This window comes from Vombatus ursinus, unplaced genomic scaffold (assembly GCF_900497805.2).
Source record: "Vombatus ursinus unplaced genomic scaffold, bare-nosed wombat genome assembly UNPS02006874.1, whole genome shotgun sequence".
NCBI lineage: Eukaryota > Metazoa > Chordata > Mammalia > Diprotodontia > Vombatidae > Vombatus > Vombatus ursinus.
In genome coordinates this window covers 7,971,562-7,988,368 of record NW_020946652.1, presented here as the reverse complement: position 1 = coordinate 7,988,368, position 16,807 = coordinate 7,971,562, and the positions used below count along the sequence as shown (strand labels likewise).

Sequence of the window (16,807 nt, the reverse complement as noted above, 5' to 3'; positions counted from 1 at the left end):
CCCCCCCCCCCCCGCCGCAACCATGGGTGTCCTTCAGGCTCTGTCCTGGGCCCTCTGCTCTTCTCCTTCTAGACACCTTCACTTGGTGATCATCTCTGTGCTGAGGATTCTCAAATCTGCCCCAGCCTCCCTGCCGTGCTCCAGTCTCACACCTCTGACCACCTTTCACACATCTCAGACAGGACGTCCTGTAGCCATATGAAATTTGTGTCCAAAACAAGACTCATTACCTTTCCCCCTAAACCCTCCCCCCCCACCTCACCTTCCCTATTACTATAGAGGGCAGCGCCCTCCTCCCAGACCCTCAGACGCTCGACTGGGGAGCCATCCTGGTCTCCTCACTAACTCTCACCCTGCCCGCCATCCAGCATGGCACCAAGGCCCATCAGGCACGCAGGGTGCAGCAGCGTGGCCCCGACGTCCTGGGAAAGCCAGGGCAGGTGAAGGGACTGGGGCTTCTGGCTCTTGGCCACCCTCCTGGTGTCCACAGCTTAGAGGGCTGGGGATGGGGCCCGGGAAGCCAATGGGAAGGTGCAGAGTGCAAGCCTGAGGCCCTGTGAAAGGAGGCCAGGCCTCAGTTGCCTGCCCTAGGCAGCATGGTGAGCTCTTGCTGGCCACGGGGGGCCGTTTCAGTTACGTCAGTGGATGATCAGCTGTGTCATTTCGGTCATTTGTCTGTCCAAAAGCAGGTGGCTCCTTCTGGGCCTGATCGCAGCCCCCCAAAGAGCCTCATTGCTTCTGGGCGCGTTCTCTTCAGGCTTCTTGAGGGTTCCAGAATTTCATGGTGGGGTCACTGGACAGAGCTCATCTCCTTTGATGACGAAGGGCTGTTTTTGTGTATTCTTGTTCTCGCCAGGATTTGAGATTTTGAAGAAGTTGTTGTCAGAGGAGAAGCTTATGCCCCACCTGCCCCTGGCAAAAATCTGGGCATGGCAGGTGGGCGTGGCCTGCCGCCAGACGGGTCACCAGCGCCTCAAAGCGATCCACTTACTTCTGAAGATGGTGCAATGCGGCGCCCCCAGGTAGGTGCTGGGGCCGGGGTTCTCCCTCTTTACACGGTGTTCCTGGCCACACCGCCTGAGCCCCTCCTCTGGGAGATGTTTCGCACCTGGTGCCTTGGAAGTCTGATCCAGGCTCAGGGGCTTGATTGTAGAGGGACAGGAGGCGCCAGCCCACCGGGAGCCCCCTCGGCAGGGAGGCCTCTTCTCCCTGTGCCTCGGTGTCCTTGGCTACAGAGGGACCGTTCACCTAATAGGCTTCTGCAGCTGTTTCATGAGAATTGCCCCCGCCCCCTTCAGCAGGTGGATTCTCTGGGGCCTCTCGAATGTGTGCATGCAGCCTGGTCCTCTGGTGGGTTTGCTGGGGGGCTTGTCTGTCTGATTCAGACACGAGGCTTGCAAGGGCCGCGGACTAAACCCCATGATGTTGCTTCAGCGGGGAGGGGGCAGAGGGGTGTCCACTCTTCTCTGGGCCATGGGCTGCTTGGGAGACCCACTTCTGGTGGTCTGCCTCGGGTCCTTGGGAATCGGGGAAGCGCTGTGGGGCCGTGGATAAGACGCCTGAGGTCACATCCAGTCTCAGACCCTCAGTAGCTGTGTGACCACCCTGTTGACCTCAGTTTCCTCACCTGTAAAATGAGCTGGAGAAGGAAATGGCAAACCCCCCCAGTATCTTTGCCAAGAAAGCCCCCAGTGGGGTCAGGAAGAGTCAGACACGACTGAAAACGACAGAACAGCAGCTACCCCCACCTTGGGAATTGCTTCTGTTGAGCCGAGACCAGAGTGGGGGAGGGAGGGCCATGACAGGTGCCTTCTGGGGGGGGGGGGGGGCCGGGAGGGGGGGGGGGGGGGGGGCGGGGGGGGGGGGGGGGTGCCAGCGCTTCCTTCATGGAGGCTGCACCCTGAGATTCTTTGGGGAAAGTGTGCCCAGATGGTGGTTTTCTCGGTGGCGCTGACCGGCAGCCAGGAATGCAGAATCTGGGAAGGAGCGGCAGATGGTTAAGAAGAGATGTCTGAGAACGGACCACGGCTTAAAATAGAGATGCTGGGCTCAGGCCGGGGATGGCGTGCACCTGCCAGAGGCTGCTGCCTTCTTCCAAAAAAGGGAGGGAGTGGGAGACGGGTCTGCAGACACCCTCCAGGCTCGAGAGCTGACGCTCAGCGATGTAGAAAAGGGGGTGTTTCCTCCTCTTCTTCTGTCTTCCTCCCGCCCAGACCCAGGTGCGGCCTCTGCTGTGGGCGAGCTAGAGGGCCTCCCGTGGGGGTGGCTGGGTAAGAGGGGCCTCGCAGGCCAAGCCTGTCGGACACTGGCCGGGCAGCCCTCTGCCAGCAGGGCAGGCAGGCATTTCTTGACGCGAAAGATTTCTATTTTAACCCTCCAGAAAGTGGTGGCAGCTCACGAGGGAGTTTGTGCTGGGCCTGGTTCTGACACACCCTAGCCGCTGGCGTGGCAGGGCCACAGGCTGCAGCTCGCACCAGGTGCGGGCAGCCAGGCCGCTGCCCAGGTGCTGGGCTTGTCTTAAGACAGGGCCTCCCAGTCTCATCGAGGCTGCGAGCACCAGCCTGCTCGTCTCCGTCTTGACAGGCAGAGGCACCCGTGGGGCCCCTGCTTGCAGGGCTTAGAGCTGCCACACTGGTCGGCCGTGGCCTCCCCCCACGCCCAGCCACCACCCACGTGTCAGGGAGGTTCCTGAGCCTTCCCACAGCCCTCAGTAGGGACACATGGTCCAGGGAAGTCCTGGACAAGTCACGAACGGAGCGAGAGCAGTCTGAGTCGCCCTTCAGAAATGAGCGGTCCTCAGCCAGCTCCCCGTGAGCGGGGGGCCCCACGACCAGTGAGGCGGGAGGGGCAGAGCAGGCGGGCCTCCGTAGCGCCCTGCTGAGGCGTGCCCACGGGAGCATCTATCCCCTTCCTCCCGCCTTCCCGCCCTTTGGAGACAAGGCGCGGCTCAACAGCCCCCCACCCCGCCGGCTCCGTCGAGCTCTTCTGGGTCGCCTCGGCATGGCGTTGTGAGCTGCCGGGTCCAGGAACCCCAGTCTCCTTTGTTCCTTCCCTTCTAGTGACCTCCGTGACCTCACCCTTCTCAAGCCCCTCTGGCAGCTTTTTGCCCAAATGGAAAAGGGCCTGTGCCAGGACGTGAGTCAGCCCAGCATCCTGCTGCCCCTGCACCGAGCCCTCACCGAACTCTTCTTTGTTACTGAGAACAGAGTCCAGGTAAGGCGTCCATGACCGTTCCCTCCCCTGAGCCCTCTGAGGGTCTGGCCTGCGAGAAGAGCTTCCTTGGGATCAGGAAGCTGCCCACAGGCACCTGGGTGGCTTCCGTTTCCAGAATGGAGGGGACCTTAGCAGCGAGGACCTCCCCTCCAGGTGACGGAGGGAGGGTGCAGTCCAGACCCCCTTGCCCGTCCCTAACCACCGTGCTGCTGGGCTGCTCCACCCTCTGCCTCACTGGGCACGCTTTCTGTCCGCAGGAGCTAGGCTGCTCGCAAGACTATGTGCTCGCCGTAACGACAGATGACTACCTTCTGTGCTGCACAGCCCAGGTGAGGTCTGCGGAACAGGGGGAGGGGTCCAGGAAGAGTGCTGGCGGAGGGCGGGAGCTCCCACAGCAGCCTGCGTCTGGGTGGCGCCTGCTCAGAGCAGCCAGTGCCTGCTGGAACCTCCTCTCGAGGCACAGCAGAAGGGGCTCAGCCTGGGAGAAGGCCAGAAAGACCTGCCCCAGGTCCAGGCGTCCTTGAGGCCAGCCTTTGGCCCCCCAGACAGAATGGTCTGGAAGGCGCAGGAGCCGGGCCGCCGAGCCCATCAGTGGCAGGGAAAATGGGAGAAAGTAAAAGTCCCAGTTTTAACAAGGCCGGCCGGCCGGGGGTGGCGAGTGAGCCGCCACGCACAGAAGGGATGATTTTGCAGGGCCAGCCAGCTGGGCTCTGCTTTGGGCCACTCGCTCCTCAAGAGGGTTTGGGGGCAGCTGGGTGGCTCAGTGGATAGAGCTCCGACCTTGGAGTCAGGAAGACCTGAGTTCAAATCTGGCCTCCGACACATGACACTTACTAACTTCACCCCAATTGCCTCACTTAAAAAAAAAAAAGTTTGCCGAGATTGGGTTCAGAGAACCGGACGGTGTGGCAGAAAGGGCCACGCCATCTGGTGCCGCAAAGGCCACGATCAATCCACTAATCACAAAAAGAGGTAGGAAAGACAGTGCCTCTGGATCTTGAGCAGGAATCACCAGACTTAAGAAATGAGAGCGTTGGGACACGAGTAGCCCAGCTAGAAGAGAAAGAAAGGGCTTTTGGAAAACTCAGCCTTCCACATTTTCCACAAGAACACGACGTCAATAGTCAGAAAGGAGCTCAGCCCGGCAGTGTCAGCGTGGCCCCCCAGATTTCTTCGCATGTTCATGGTCCAAAGCTGTGAGCTCAGCCGATCTAGAAGAACAGCCGTAGTTTATCAGTAAGCACACGTGTGGGCAGACGTCCGTCCGCTCTGGTAATCGGAACGTACGGGTAACGCTCTGTCAAAGCAGCAGATTGGCAGGAATCGCCCAAATGAGGGCGCGTGGGGCACTGGTAGGGCCATGGAGGCCTGAGAGCAGGGGGGAGGAGGGGGAGAGGATCCCTGTGCCTCTCCTCCCGAGTCCACAGAGGAAGAGGCCCTGCTTGCCTGGAATGATTCACTCATTCCCTCGTTCAGAAGATCAGAAACATGAGCCCTGGAGAGGCTTGCGTGCATAGAATGGAGCGTGCTCGGGCCGCAAGAGGTGGCGAGGGATGTCGAGCACGAGTCTGAGGGTGCTGAGACAAGGCAGCGCCCCGTGAATGAAGCAGTCAGCACTGATTTAAGTAAAAAATACGGACAGTTTAGCTTGCGAGAAATCTGCAGGAGAGGCGGGTAGTGGAGAGAGAAGTGGGGGGGAGGTTTTTTTTAATTTTTTTTTCCAATTTATATAAAACAATTTTTAACATTCTTTTAAAAACATTTTGAGCTCCAAATTCTCTCCTCCTCTGCCCTGTCATTGAGAAGGCAAGCGGTGTGATACAGCTTGTCATACGTGGGCCGTCGTGCACGACATCTCCACGTTAGCCAGGTCACAAAAGAAAACACGGAAAATAAGAAAGGGAAAAATAGCCTGTTTCAGCCTGCGTTGATACTCCGTCAGGTCTTCGTCTGGAGGTGGAGAGCCGTTTTCCTCAGGGGTCCTTTGGGGTGGTCTTGGGTCGTTGTACGCTGAGAAGAGCTGAGTCCTTCGCAGCTGGTTGTCATGCAGTGTGGCTGTCACTGTGGACCACGTTCTTCTGGTTCTGCTCCCTTCACTCTGCATCAGACCGTGCAAGTCTTCCCGGGTTTTTCTGAAACCATCCTTGTTTGTCATTTCTAATAGCACAGTTCCATCATAATCATATATCACAGCTTGTTCAGCCATTCCCCAGTTGATGGGCATCCTCTCAATTTTGTCACCACCAAGAGAGCTGCTATAACTATTTTTGTACAGATTGTTTCTTTTCCCTTTTCTTCACTGTCTTTAGGATACAGATTACTGCTTGTATTGCTGTATCAAAGGGTATGCGCAATTTTCTAGCCCTTTGGTCATAATTCTAAATTGCTCTCCAGAATGGTTGGATCAGTTCACAACTCCACCAACGATGTGTTCACAGCACCCTCATTCAGAATGTCAGAGAACTCAAAACAATCCACATGCCCAAAGACTCAGGGAATGGCCAGTCAATTGGTGATCCTTGCGTAGGCTGGCGCATACTCAGGCCAGTTTTCCCACGTGCCCTCCAATACTTGTCGTTTTCCTTTCTTGTCATATTAGTGTGATACCTCAAAGTTGTTTTAATATGCATTTCTCTAATCAGGAGTAATTTAGAGCCTTTTTTCATATGACTATAGATAGCTTTGATTTTTTTCTTCTGAAAACTGCCTGTTCATTACTTTTGACCATTTATCAGTTGGGGAATGACTCACATTCTTATAAATTTGACACAGTTCTCCATGTGTTTTAGAAATGAGGCCTTTATCAGAGATACTTGTTGCAAAAAACTTTTCCCCAGTTTTCTGCTTTCCTTATAATTTGGGTTGCATTGGTTTTGTTTGTGCAAATTTTTTTAATTCCACATAATCAGAATCACCCATTATGCTTCCTGTGATGCTCCTCATCTCTTGTTTGGCCCTCAATTTCTTCTCATCCCTAGATGTAGCAGGTGAGCTCTTCCACGCTGGCCTGACGTGCTTACAGTGCCACCTCGTAGGGTAAACCCTGTACCTAACGGGACCTTTTGGTGTATAGTGCTGCTCTGTACCTTAGTTTCCACCAAACTGTTTTCCAGTTTTCCCGGAAACCTTTGTCCGGTGGTGATTTCTTGTCCCCAGAGCTCGGACCTTTGGGTTATTTTTTTTGATAATTCCTACTTTATAATATAGTTTGAGATCTGGTATTGCTAGGTCACCTTCCTTCATGTTTTTTTTTCATGAATTCTTTGGATATTCTTGACTTTTTGTTTTTCCAGATGAATTTTTTTATGATTTTTTCTAGGTCTATAAAGTAATTTTTTGGCAGTTTGATTGGTGTGGCACTGAATTAGTAAATTTAGGTAGAATTGTCATTTTTTTTCTTTTTTTTTTTTAATAATTAATGTATTTATTTTTAGTTTTCAGCATTCACTTCCGTAAGATTTTGAGTTGTAAATTTTCTCCCCCTCCTCCTCCCCCATCTCCAAGACAGCATGCAATCTGTAGGTTCTGCCTATACATAGAATTGTCATTTTTATTACATTGGCTTGGCCTATTCATGAGCAATGAATATGTTTCCAGTTGTTTAGATCTGACTTTATTTGTGTGAAAAGTATTTTGTAATTGTGTTCCTATAGTTCCTGGGTTTGTCTTGGCAGGTAGACTCCCAAGTATTTTATGTTGTCTGCAGTTATTTTAAATGGAATTTCTTTCTATCTCTTCCTGCTTGAACTTTATTGGTAATATATAGAAGTGCTGATGATTTACGTGGGTTTATTGTAATTATTTCAGGTAGTTTTTAGTTGATTCTCTAGGTTTCTCTACGTGCACCATAACGTCATCTGCAGGGAGTGACAGTTTTGTTTCCTCATTACATATTATAATTCTTTCAGTTTCTTTTTCTTCTCTTATTGCTGTCGCTAACATTTCCAGTACAAGATTGAATTGTAGTGGTGGTAATGGACATCTTTACTTCACCCCTGATCGTGTTGGGAAGGCTTCTAGCTTGTCCCCATTACAGATAATGCTGGCGGATGGTTTCAGATAGATACTAGTTATCATTTTAAGGAAAACTCCGTTTATTCCTGTGCTTTCTAGTGTTCTTAATAGGAATGAATATTGTATTTTGTCAAAGGCTTTTTCTGCATCTAGAGAGATAATTATTATGATCTTTGTTGTTATTTTTATTGATATGGTCAGTTATGCTGATAGTTTTCCTAATACTGAACCAGCCCTGCTTCCTGGTATAAATCCCACCTGTCACATTGTAGGATCCTTGTGACATATTGCTGTAATCTCCTTGCCAGTATTTTATTTAAAATATTTACAACAGTATTCATTAGGGAAATTGGTCTCTAGTTTTCTTTCTCTATTCTAGCTCTTCCTGGTTTGGACATCAGCACCATATTTGTGTCATTAAAGGAGTTTGGCAGCACTCCTCCTTCACCTATTTTTCCAGATTAATCTATATAGCATTGGTATTAACTATTCTTAAAATGTTTGGTAGAATTCACTTGTGACTCCATCTGATCTGCAGATTTTTCCTTAGGCAGTTCATTGATGGCTTGTTCAATTTCTTTTTCTAAGATGAGGCTTTTTAAATATTCTATTTCCTCTTCTGTTAATTGGGTCAATTTATATTTTTCAAATATTTATCCATTTCACTTAGATTGTCAGGTTTATTGGCATATAATTGGGCAACATAGTAATAATTTCTAATTTCCTAGTAAATAATTTCCTAATTTCTTTAATTTCTTCTTCAGTGGTGGTGAATTCACCCTTTTAGTTTTTGATACCGGTAATTTGATTTTCTTCTGTCTTTTTTTAATCAAATTAGCCAGTGGTTTGTCTATTTTATTTGGTTTTTCATAAAACCAGTTCCTAGTTTTATTTATTAGTTCACTAATTTTCTTTCAATTTTATTGATCTCTCCTTTGATTTTTTAGGATTTCCAATTTGGTGTTTAATTGGAGATTAATAAAAAAATTTTTCCTAGTTTTTTAGTTGCATGCCCAGTTTATTGATCTGCTCTTTCTGGTGTGAGGCTCTAATTGTGAATAATAGAGCTTGTGGCCTTCTGTATGATCACTTTTAAAATTTTACTGCAATATTTCTGATGATTACTAATTTTAGAATGAGGAAACTAGGTGGCTCAGTAGGGAGAGCACCGAGCCTGGAGTCAGGATGAACTGAGTTCAGATGTGGCCTCAAACATCTCCCTAGCTGTGTGACCCTGGCCAAGTCACTTAGCCCTATTTGCCTCAGTTCCTCATCTGTAAAATGGGGACATAGTGGAGAAGGAAATAGCAAAACCACAAAGAGTTCAATATGACTGAACAACAACAACTTCAGAATAAAAAGAAAGCTCTGTGTGCCTCAATCTGTTATCACGGGATAGGCAGCGTGGCATGGTAGAAAGAGCAGTGGTGTTGGTGAATGTGGGCCTGAGTTCAAATCCTACTTCTGACATCGATTCGTGGTGGGTAACCCTGGATATTCATTTAGTGTCTTTGAACCTCAGTCTCCTCATCTGTAAAATGGAAACAAGAGCCCAATAATGCCTATTTCCCAGGGCTGTTGGGAGGCCCAGTCAAGATAATGTATGTAAAGAAAGACTGTGGGAATGTGAGGGGCAGTGAGCCTGCCCTCAGCTAAAGCTTAGCTGCTCACCTTGAATTTAGAGTGTCTGCTGTAGATCAGACATTTATCATGTGCCTGCCGACAAGGTGGGGGGGAGGGGGGGAGGTGAGCAGACCTGCCAAGGAGATGCAATAATGAGAGGTGGGGAATGCAAGAAAAGCTTATTACTCTAGAATAGGCCTGGAAAGGTAGGTCGGGACCAGGCTTTTAGATACTTTGGGATCTAATTATCTGCCTCCAGGGGAGAAAACCTCCCCCTTCCCTTTCATTTAAGCACTTGAGGGATGTCCTTCCAAGGCCAGGATGAGGACCTTGTGCTGGTCGGTGCTGCAGCACCCCTCAGTCTCCCCTCCCCCTTGCCCCTGCACATGGCCGCTGTCCAGGAAGCCCTTCTCCAGGATTGCTGATCGCTGCCTTTCTCCCCACAGGCTTTGAGAAACATTGCCGCCATCAGTCTCGCCATTGACTACCCGAACAAATCAACCAGTGTCTGGAAGGGCTAACGTGCTGCCGGCCCCTCGGCAGAACGCGTGTCCCCTGCTTCACCGTGTGCCTGGACCCGGGCGTGCAGGGGAGCATATTAAGTCCCAATGGATCCGTGCTTTCATTATCCGGATAGGCCAGCAAGGAGAGCCATCATGGAAGGTCATTTCTGAAAGGCCTTCCTCCTCCGGGGAGAGGTCTGTCCGAGCGGGCACTCCTCATGGGGAGCGGCCGCGGGCAAGCTTTAGCCGTGCTGGCAGCCCCGGAGTGATCGTGGACAGACAAGTGACCTTCCAAGAACCAAACCGACTGACACTGGTGCCCTTGGGCCCTGGTGTCTCATGGTGGCTGAGCTTCCTTCCCTCACCCCCCGGACTATTTCCACTCGTGCACGGGCTTCTCTCAGTGATCTCCTTACATCGGCTGGTGTCTGCGGGGACTGCGGATCACTCTTTGAAGCATAAAGGATTGTCTGTGTTTTTCCCCCTCTCCATTACTGGTGATTTCAGATTTCTTAAGGGGCAAACATTGAGCAAACTGACCTCCGGCTGTGACTGGAACAGCTCTGAAGTCAGCAGTGCAGCAGTAACTGGGTTGGTCCGAGCGGGCAGCTTTCATGCCAGCCTTCAGGTGTTGGTTATTGAAGAAATAGGAAGGGGGGTCCGAGGAAATCGTGCTTGTTATGTTCTCACTGAGCCCCGAGGGAGACATTGGCCACTGGTGTGCGTGCATCTCTGTGCACATTGATAGGAACGGCCGGATCAGAGCCAGGGAATAGGCCAGCGGGTCTGTGTGTGTCTTCCTTCCCCCACCCTGCTCTGCACGGTCCGAAACTTGACTTTGGTGAGGCTCTTGTCCAGGCCGGTGACCCCAGAGCCTTAACCTGGGCTCTGAAGAGCTTGAGAAGGAAGGGCTTTCTGCTGGGGCTTGTGGGCTGTCTGGCCGGGCACTGGCTCGACGGAGGGCAGGGACACCAGCGCGGTGGCCGGGCACTGGCTCGACGGAGGGCAGGGACACCAGCGCGGTGGGTGCTTGGGTCCCAGGGTGAAGCGGAGGTGCTCGCATAGTGCAGAGCTCAGGGAGGGAGACGTGCTGCTCGGATCTGCCTCCGGACCTTGGCAGAAGCCTTCGTGTTTTCTTTGTGACTTCAGGAAGTCAGTTGTCAATTAACCCTGAACTCGTCAAGAGATCCGTCCCCTTCTGGTTGCTCTTTTGTTGCTTTGGGCAGTCATAGGAAAGCCGAGCAGACCCCCTGCCAAGTGAGTCATTTCCTCACCCCCTATCTACTAAAGGACTGTGATCCCCTCAGGAGACAGAGTTAACTGTCCAGTTCACACTGCCTTATAGCTGACTTCTGGGATTGTCCCCGATGTGGACAGGAATGCAGAGGAATTCTTTGGGCCCTGTCCAGCGATGCCTGTGGGGGAAAGGGGGGACACAGGTGTTGCTGAGAGGTATGCTAGAAATATGTGCCTAATGAAGATGAAGAGAATTCTTTGCTCCAAATCATTTATGATGTAAAAAAAAATTATACTGCTAATGAAACGCACTTATTTTCATTAAACACAGTTTTAGATTTCTTTTCTTACGGGTTTCCTATTTTGGATTTTTATTTGCTTGAAAAGAAAGCATTGAGATGATACTAGTTGAGTTCGGCCTGTAAAAAAAAAGTTGTGGGTATAATATACAAATGAAGAGAAATATATTGTAAAAATTCTATATAAAAAACACCACCTGTGTCTGGCTTATTTTCTCCCCGCCCCACCCCGCACCCCGCTCGGGGTCTGGGCCTTGTGACACCTCGCTCCTCCAGTACCTGTACTCACAGCGCTCTCCAGGAACCCTCTCCGACGGCTTCCCATGGACCACCACTGTGCCCATCACTGGGCACACAAAGGGGACAAAGATGGGTCTAACGGGGGAGATGGGGAGGAAGTTGCGGAGTAGACGAAACCCCCTGGGGAGGGGGAGGGACTAGGAAAGGCTTACTGGGGCGTGGTGGAGAATGAGGTTTTGAACCTAGATAAGGGGTCAGTGGAGAAGGTGATGTCCTCGGCAGAACTGAGGAAGTTTGGAGGCTGGGGGAAGGAGGAGATGGGTTCCATTTTTAGAGGCGGTTTCGGGATGCTTGTGGTGGGAATGTCTAACAGGCATCGAGCAGTAGAATCGGGGTTCAAGGGAGAACCTCGCACTGGATCTATAGATCTGGGGGCCGCTCGCCTAGAAACCACTGAGCCTGTCGGGAGAGGGTGCGGGAAAAGCCCTTGGAGACAACCACCGCCAGCACTTGGATCCCTGTGGGTGAAGGGCCCCCAAGTTAGCATCAGTCTGGGGCCCTCCCACAACCCAGGTGTCGTCCCAGACGCCTCCGACCCAGGTGCAGTCCGGACTGGGTCTGGAGGTCACGGTGGCACTGCAGCTTTGGAACGAGTCAGCGCTCCGGAGGAGGACAGGGCCTCCGGCTGACGGGGCCAGCCCTTCCCTCCCTCCCTGGCCCGTACTGCCCGGCCTTTATGTGTCCCGTTCCCCTGGAGGAGCACGCATTGAAGGTTAGGAGAAAGCCGTTCTCGGCGACATGCCCACTTCTCCTCCGCAAGATGAGGGCTCGGCCATTCCTGAAGCTGAATGCGCTGGGGGAGGGACCAAGGGGTAACCCTGAGCACCGAGGCCACTCCTGTCCAGGATACCCTTTCAGAGGCCCGTCCCCCCAACACCAAGCAGAGGCGGGCGACCGAGAGCCATCTGCTCCCTGCCCTTCCCCGTCTTGACCCCTTGGGGAAGCAGCTCGCCGCCCATTTGCCTGCGGAAGATGTTGCCGTGCTTGCAAACCTTAGCCTTGGGTTACGCCGTCAGCTCTCGGCTCCTGGTCGTGTTGCTGAACAAAGCTAGAGGAAGTCAGGAAACTGGCACTGGACCCACAGCACTTTATGCGGTCGTCTCACCTGGGCCCTCGCTGCTAGAGACAATCCTATCCCTCCCTATTAGCTCGCTATCCAGGTTCCCTCTTCCAAGCCTCAACCCTGCTCAGGCCTCCCCTGGCTTTCCCTCTGCCACTTTCTCTACTGGGAACTGTGCTTCACGCCCCTTCTCCCCTCTACGCTGTCTACCAGTCAGGGGCTTTCTGTCCCCTCTCCCCCTCCTCCCCTGTCTCTCAGGGTGACGCTGCCTAATTCTACCTGCGCTGTTATCCAGTGACATGGGACTCCTGGTTGCTCCTCCCAACTCCCACCATTTCTCTGGTGGTCTGCCCACCAGAGCTGGAAGAGAATTTTGGATTCGGGATAGAGGAGAGGGAGAGCCTGGGTGCAGGCAGGGGGGTCACGAAGGAAGATCTGGCAGTGAGAGGCAAGGAAGGCCTGAGAGAGGTTCAGGGTGGAGTCCGAAGGCCTGGTTCCTGGACTTGCCAGGGGAAGGGAAAGAGAAGTCCGAGGGGTGGGAGGGCAGTGGCTCTAGGAGGCTCCAGAATTCAGGGAGAGCTGATTCCGTCCAGGATGGGTTCAGCTTGAAGTGCCAGGAGGATGTCCAGGGGATGAGGTCCACCAGGCAGCTGTCCACACAGACAGAGCTGAAATTCAGAAGGAATCTGAGCTGGGCAGAAGCTGAAACTCTGAGGCTTCGATGATGGAATGCAGGAAAAGCATTGATTCAGTCATTTTATTCTTTAAATATCCATTTTTCCCTTGCAGGAGTACACTCAGCTTTGCTGGGTAGATTATCCTTGGCTGCAAACCCGATCCTCTGCTCTTTGGAATATCATAGTTCCACCCTTGGACTTTCAGCCAACATTGCTTCCACCACCTTTTCCCTAAGGACCACCATCTCCTTTCTTTCCCCTCAGTTCAATGCTCACTCTGATACTTTTCCATAATGAATGAAAAGGCTTTCAGACATTCTTGAGGAAAACAACAGAACTGAGTGGAAAATTTACCCCGCAAGAATCAGGAGAAACATAAAAAGATAAACATGAAACACTAATGATAAGGATTTATTAAGGTCAAAATTTACTTTTTATATGGGAAAATATTATCAGTAACTCTTAAGAATGTTATTACTTGAGTAGTTTGAAAGAGCATACATAGATAGAAAGCTTGGGGTTGACTTGAGTGTGATGGGATGATCCTAAAAAAAAAAGGGTAGGGAGAGGTAAAATGGAGCAATTAACTCATGCAAATAAGATGTGAATGGAAGAACTGCTACTGTACAGGCAGGAGGGGGGTAGTGCTAGCCTGGTAATGTTAGAACCTTATTCCTATCAGAGCTGGGTTAAAGAGGGGGCAGCTAGGTGGCACTGTGGATAGAGCACTGGCCCTGGATTCAGGAGGACCTGAGTTCAACTCTGGCCTCAGACATATAACACTTACTAGCTGTGTGACCCTGGGCAAGTCACTTAACCCCATTGCCTAGCCAAAAAACAAAAACAAACAAACAAAAAAAAAACACCTGGGTTAAAGAAGGAATAACATATACACCTAGAAGGGTATAAAAGTCTTTTTAACTTAACAGAGAAAAAGGAGGGCAAGGGGATAGGATAAGGGAGGGACTCTTAGAAAGGTGTTCTGTTTTGGGAACCAGTGGTCAGAAGTAAACCAGACCCAAAATCCAACAATATGTTGTTTACAAGAAACACATTTAAAAATGAGAGACAGATTGGAGCCAAGATGGTGGAATAAAGGCAGGGACTCACCTGAGCTCTCCCCCAAACCCCTCCAAATATCTTTAAATAATGACTTCAAACAAATTCTAGAGTGGCAGAACCCACAAAAGGATGGGGTGAAACAATTTTCTAGCCCAAGACATCTTAGAAGGTCAGCAGGAAAGGTGTGTTGCACTTGGGTGAGAATGGAGCTCAGTCCAGCACAGACCTGGCCCCAGCAAACCAGGAGCAGACCTTGAGAGTGACTGAATCAGTAGCATCAGTGGCTGCTTCCAGAGCTCTCAGCCCACAGATGGCAAGGGGGTCAAACAACTGGTCAGAAGGAGATTACAGGGGTCTCTTTGCTAGCACTGAGGCAGGCCTCTGTTGCTTTGCCCATACTCAGATCCAGGTCGCAGTCCTGGGTGGCAGTCCCAGGGCGAGGAGGAGCACTGGCACAGCAAAGCTTGTGGCCACAGGGGACCGGGGTCCCTCCTCACGGTACTAGGGCAGAAGGGAGTTCTTGTGGTCACTCACAGGCCAGGAGAGGAGTAAATAACTCTCCTTAGATCATACCACCTTGGAAGAATGGAAAACTTCCAGGTCCCTACAAGCATCTCTGAAAACAGCAGCACAAAAGCCCTGAAGCTTGGGATACCCTCAAAGCATGGCCCTGCTTTAACAAAGAGTTATGTACACAATAACTGCCACTCTGTGCGATGACTGGCTTTGATAGACCTAGCTCTTCACAGCAATGCAAGGATCTAAGACAACTCCAAAGCACTCGTGATGGAAAATGCTATCCTCATCCAGAGAAAGAACCATGGAGTCTGAATGCAGATGGAAGCAGACTATTTGTTCTCCTTTTCTTTTGATGTTTTGTTTTGATTCTTCTTTTCATGGTTCCTCACATTGGTTCTAATTCTTCTTTCCATCATGTGAATGTAATGGAGTGTGAAAATATGCTTAACATGAATGTATAAGTAGAGCCTATATCAGATTGCACACTGTCTTGGGGAGGAGGGAGGAGAGGAAGGGAGAGAAAATTTGAAACTCAAAATCTTATGGAAGTGAATGTTGAAAACTAAAAATTAATAAATAAATTGTTTAAAAAGAAACAACAACAGAGAGTTAGAAAGTCAAAACACACTCGGAAGAAGACAACAAAGTCAAAGCTCCTACATCCAAAGCCTCCAAGAAAAATATGAATTCATCTCAGGCCATGGAGGAGCTCAAAAAAGATTTTGAAAAACAAGTAAGAGAGGTAAAGGGAAAATTGGGAAGACAAATAAGAGTGATGCAGGAAAATAATGAAAAATGAGTCAACAGCTTGGTAAAGGAGACACAAAAAATACTGAAGAAAATAACACTTTAAAAAAACAGACTAGGCCAAATAGTAAAAGAGGTACACAAAGCCAATGAGGAGAAACATGCCTTAAAAAGCAGAATTGACCAAATGGAAAAAAAGAGACACTAAAATTCACTGAAGAAGAAGAAAAAACTCCTTAAAAAGTAGAATTGGCTAAATCGAAAAGGAGATGCAAAAGTTCACTGAAGAAAATTATTCCTTAAAAATTAGAATGGAGCAAGTGGAAGCTAATGACTTTATGAGAAATCAAGAAATTATCAAACAAAACCAAAAGAATGAAAAAAAAAATAGAAGACAATGTGAAATATCTCATTGAAAAAACAACTGACCTGGAAAATAGATCCAGGAGAGATCATTTAGAAATGATTGGACTACCTGAAAGCCATGATCAGAAAAAGAGCCTAGACATCATCTTTCAAGAAATTGTCAAGGAAAACTGCCTTTATATCCTAGAGCCAAAAGGTAAAATAGAAATGAAAAGAATCCACCAACCACCTCCTGAAAGAGATCCCAAAATGAAAACTCCCAGGAATATTATGGTCAAATTTCAGAGTTTCCAAGTCAAGCAGCCAGAAAGAAACAATTCAAATACTGTGGAAACACAGTCAGAATAACACAGGATTTAGCAGCTTCTGCATTAAATGATTGGAGGGCTTGGAATATGATATCCTGGAGGGCAAAGGAGGTAGAATTACAACCAAGAATCACCTACCCAGCAAAACTGAGTATAATCCTTCAGGGGGGAAATGGACGTTCAATGAGATAAAGAACTTTTGCATTTTGATGCATTTTGCATCAAGCATTTTTTATGAAAAGACCAGAGCTGAATAAAAAATTTGACTTTCAAATACGACTCAAGAAAAGTATAAAAAGGTAAATAGGAAAGGGAAATTAGGAGGGACTTAATAAGGTTAAACTGTTTACATTCCTACATGGCAAAATGATACTTGTAACTCATAAGACCTTTCTCATTATCAGGGCAGATAGAAGGAGTATATATAAACAGAGGGTGCAGGTGTGAGTTGAATATGAAATATTGATATCTAAAAAAATTAAATTAAGGGGTGAGAGAGGAATGTACTGGGAAAAAGGGAAAGGGAGAGATAGAATGGAGTAAATTGTCTCACATAAAAGAGGCAAGAAAAAGCTTTCACAGTGTAGGGGAAGAGCAGGGAGGTGAGGGGGATGGCTCAAATCTCATTCTCACCAGAATTGGCTCAAAGAGGGAAAAACATACACACTCAATTAGGTATAGAAATCTATCTTACCCTGCAGGAAAGTAGAAGGGGAAGGAGATAAGAGAAGGGAGGACAGATTGGGAGAGGGGTAGTCAGAAGCAAAACACTTTTGAGGAAGAACAGGGTGAAAAGAGAAAGAGAATAGACCAAATGGGTGCAGGGAGTGGGATAGGATGGAGGGAGTTACCAATAGTAACTGAAAAAAAAATTTTAAGT

General features: G+C 49.4%; 1 protein-coding gene across 1 annotated transcript in view; it reads left to right on the top strand.

Moving 5' to 3' along the window:
- Positions 1 to 10,939, top strand: part of ZZEF1 (zinc finger ZZ-type and EF-hand domain containing 1) — a gene marked incomplete at its 5' end in the record, with an annotated part of 66,436 nt that extends 55,497 nt beyond the window's left edge. The window contains 4 exons of the mRNA XM_027848864.1: positions 857 to 1,022; positions 3,060 to 3,213; positions 3,471 to 3,542; positions 9,297 to 10,939. Coding sequence (XP_027704665.1) covers positions 857 to 1,022; positions 3,060 to 3,213; positions 3,471 to 3,542; positions 9,297 to 9,371 — 467 coding nt within the window. The remainder of the gene's footprint in view (positions 1 to 856; positions 1,023 to 3,059; positions 3,214 to 3,470; positions 3,543 to 9,296) is intronic.
- Between the last annotated feature and the right edge of the window lie 5,868 nt (positions 10,940 to 16,807).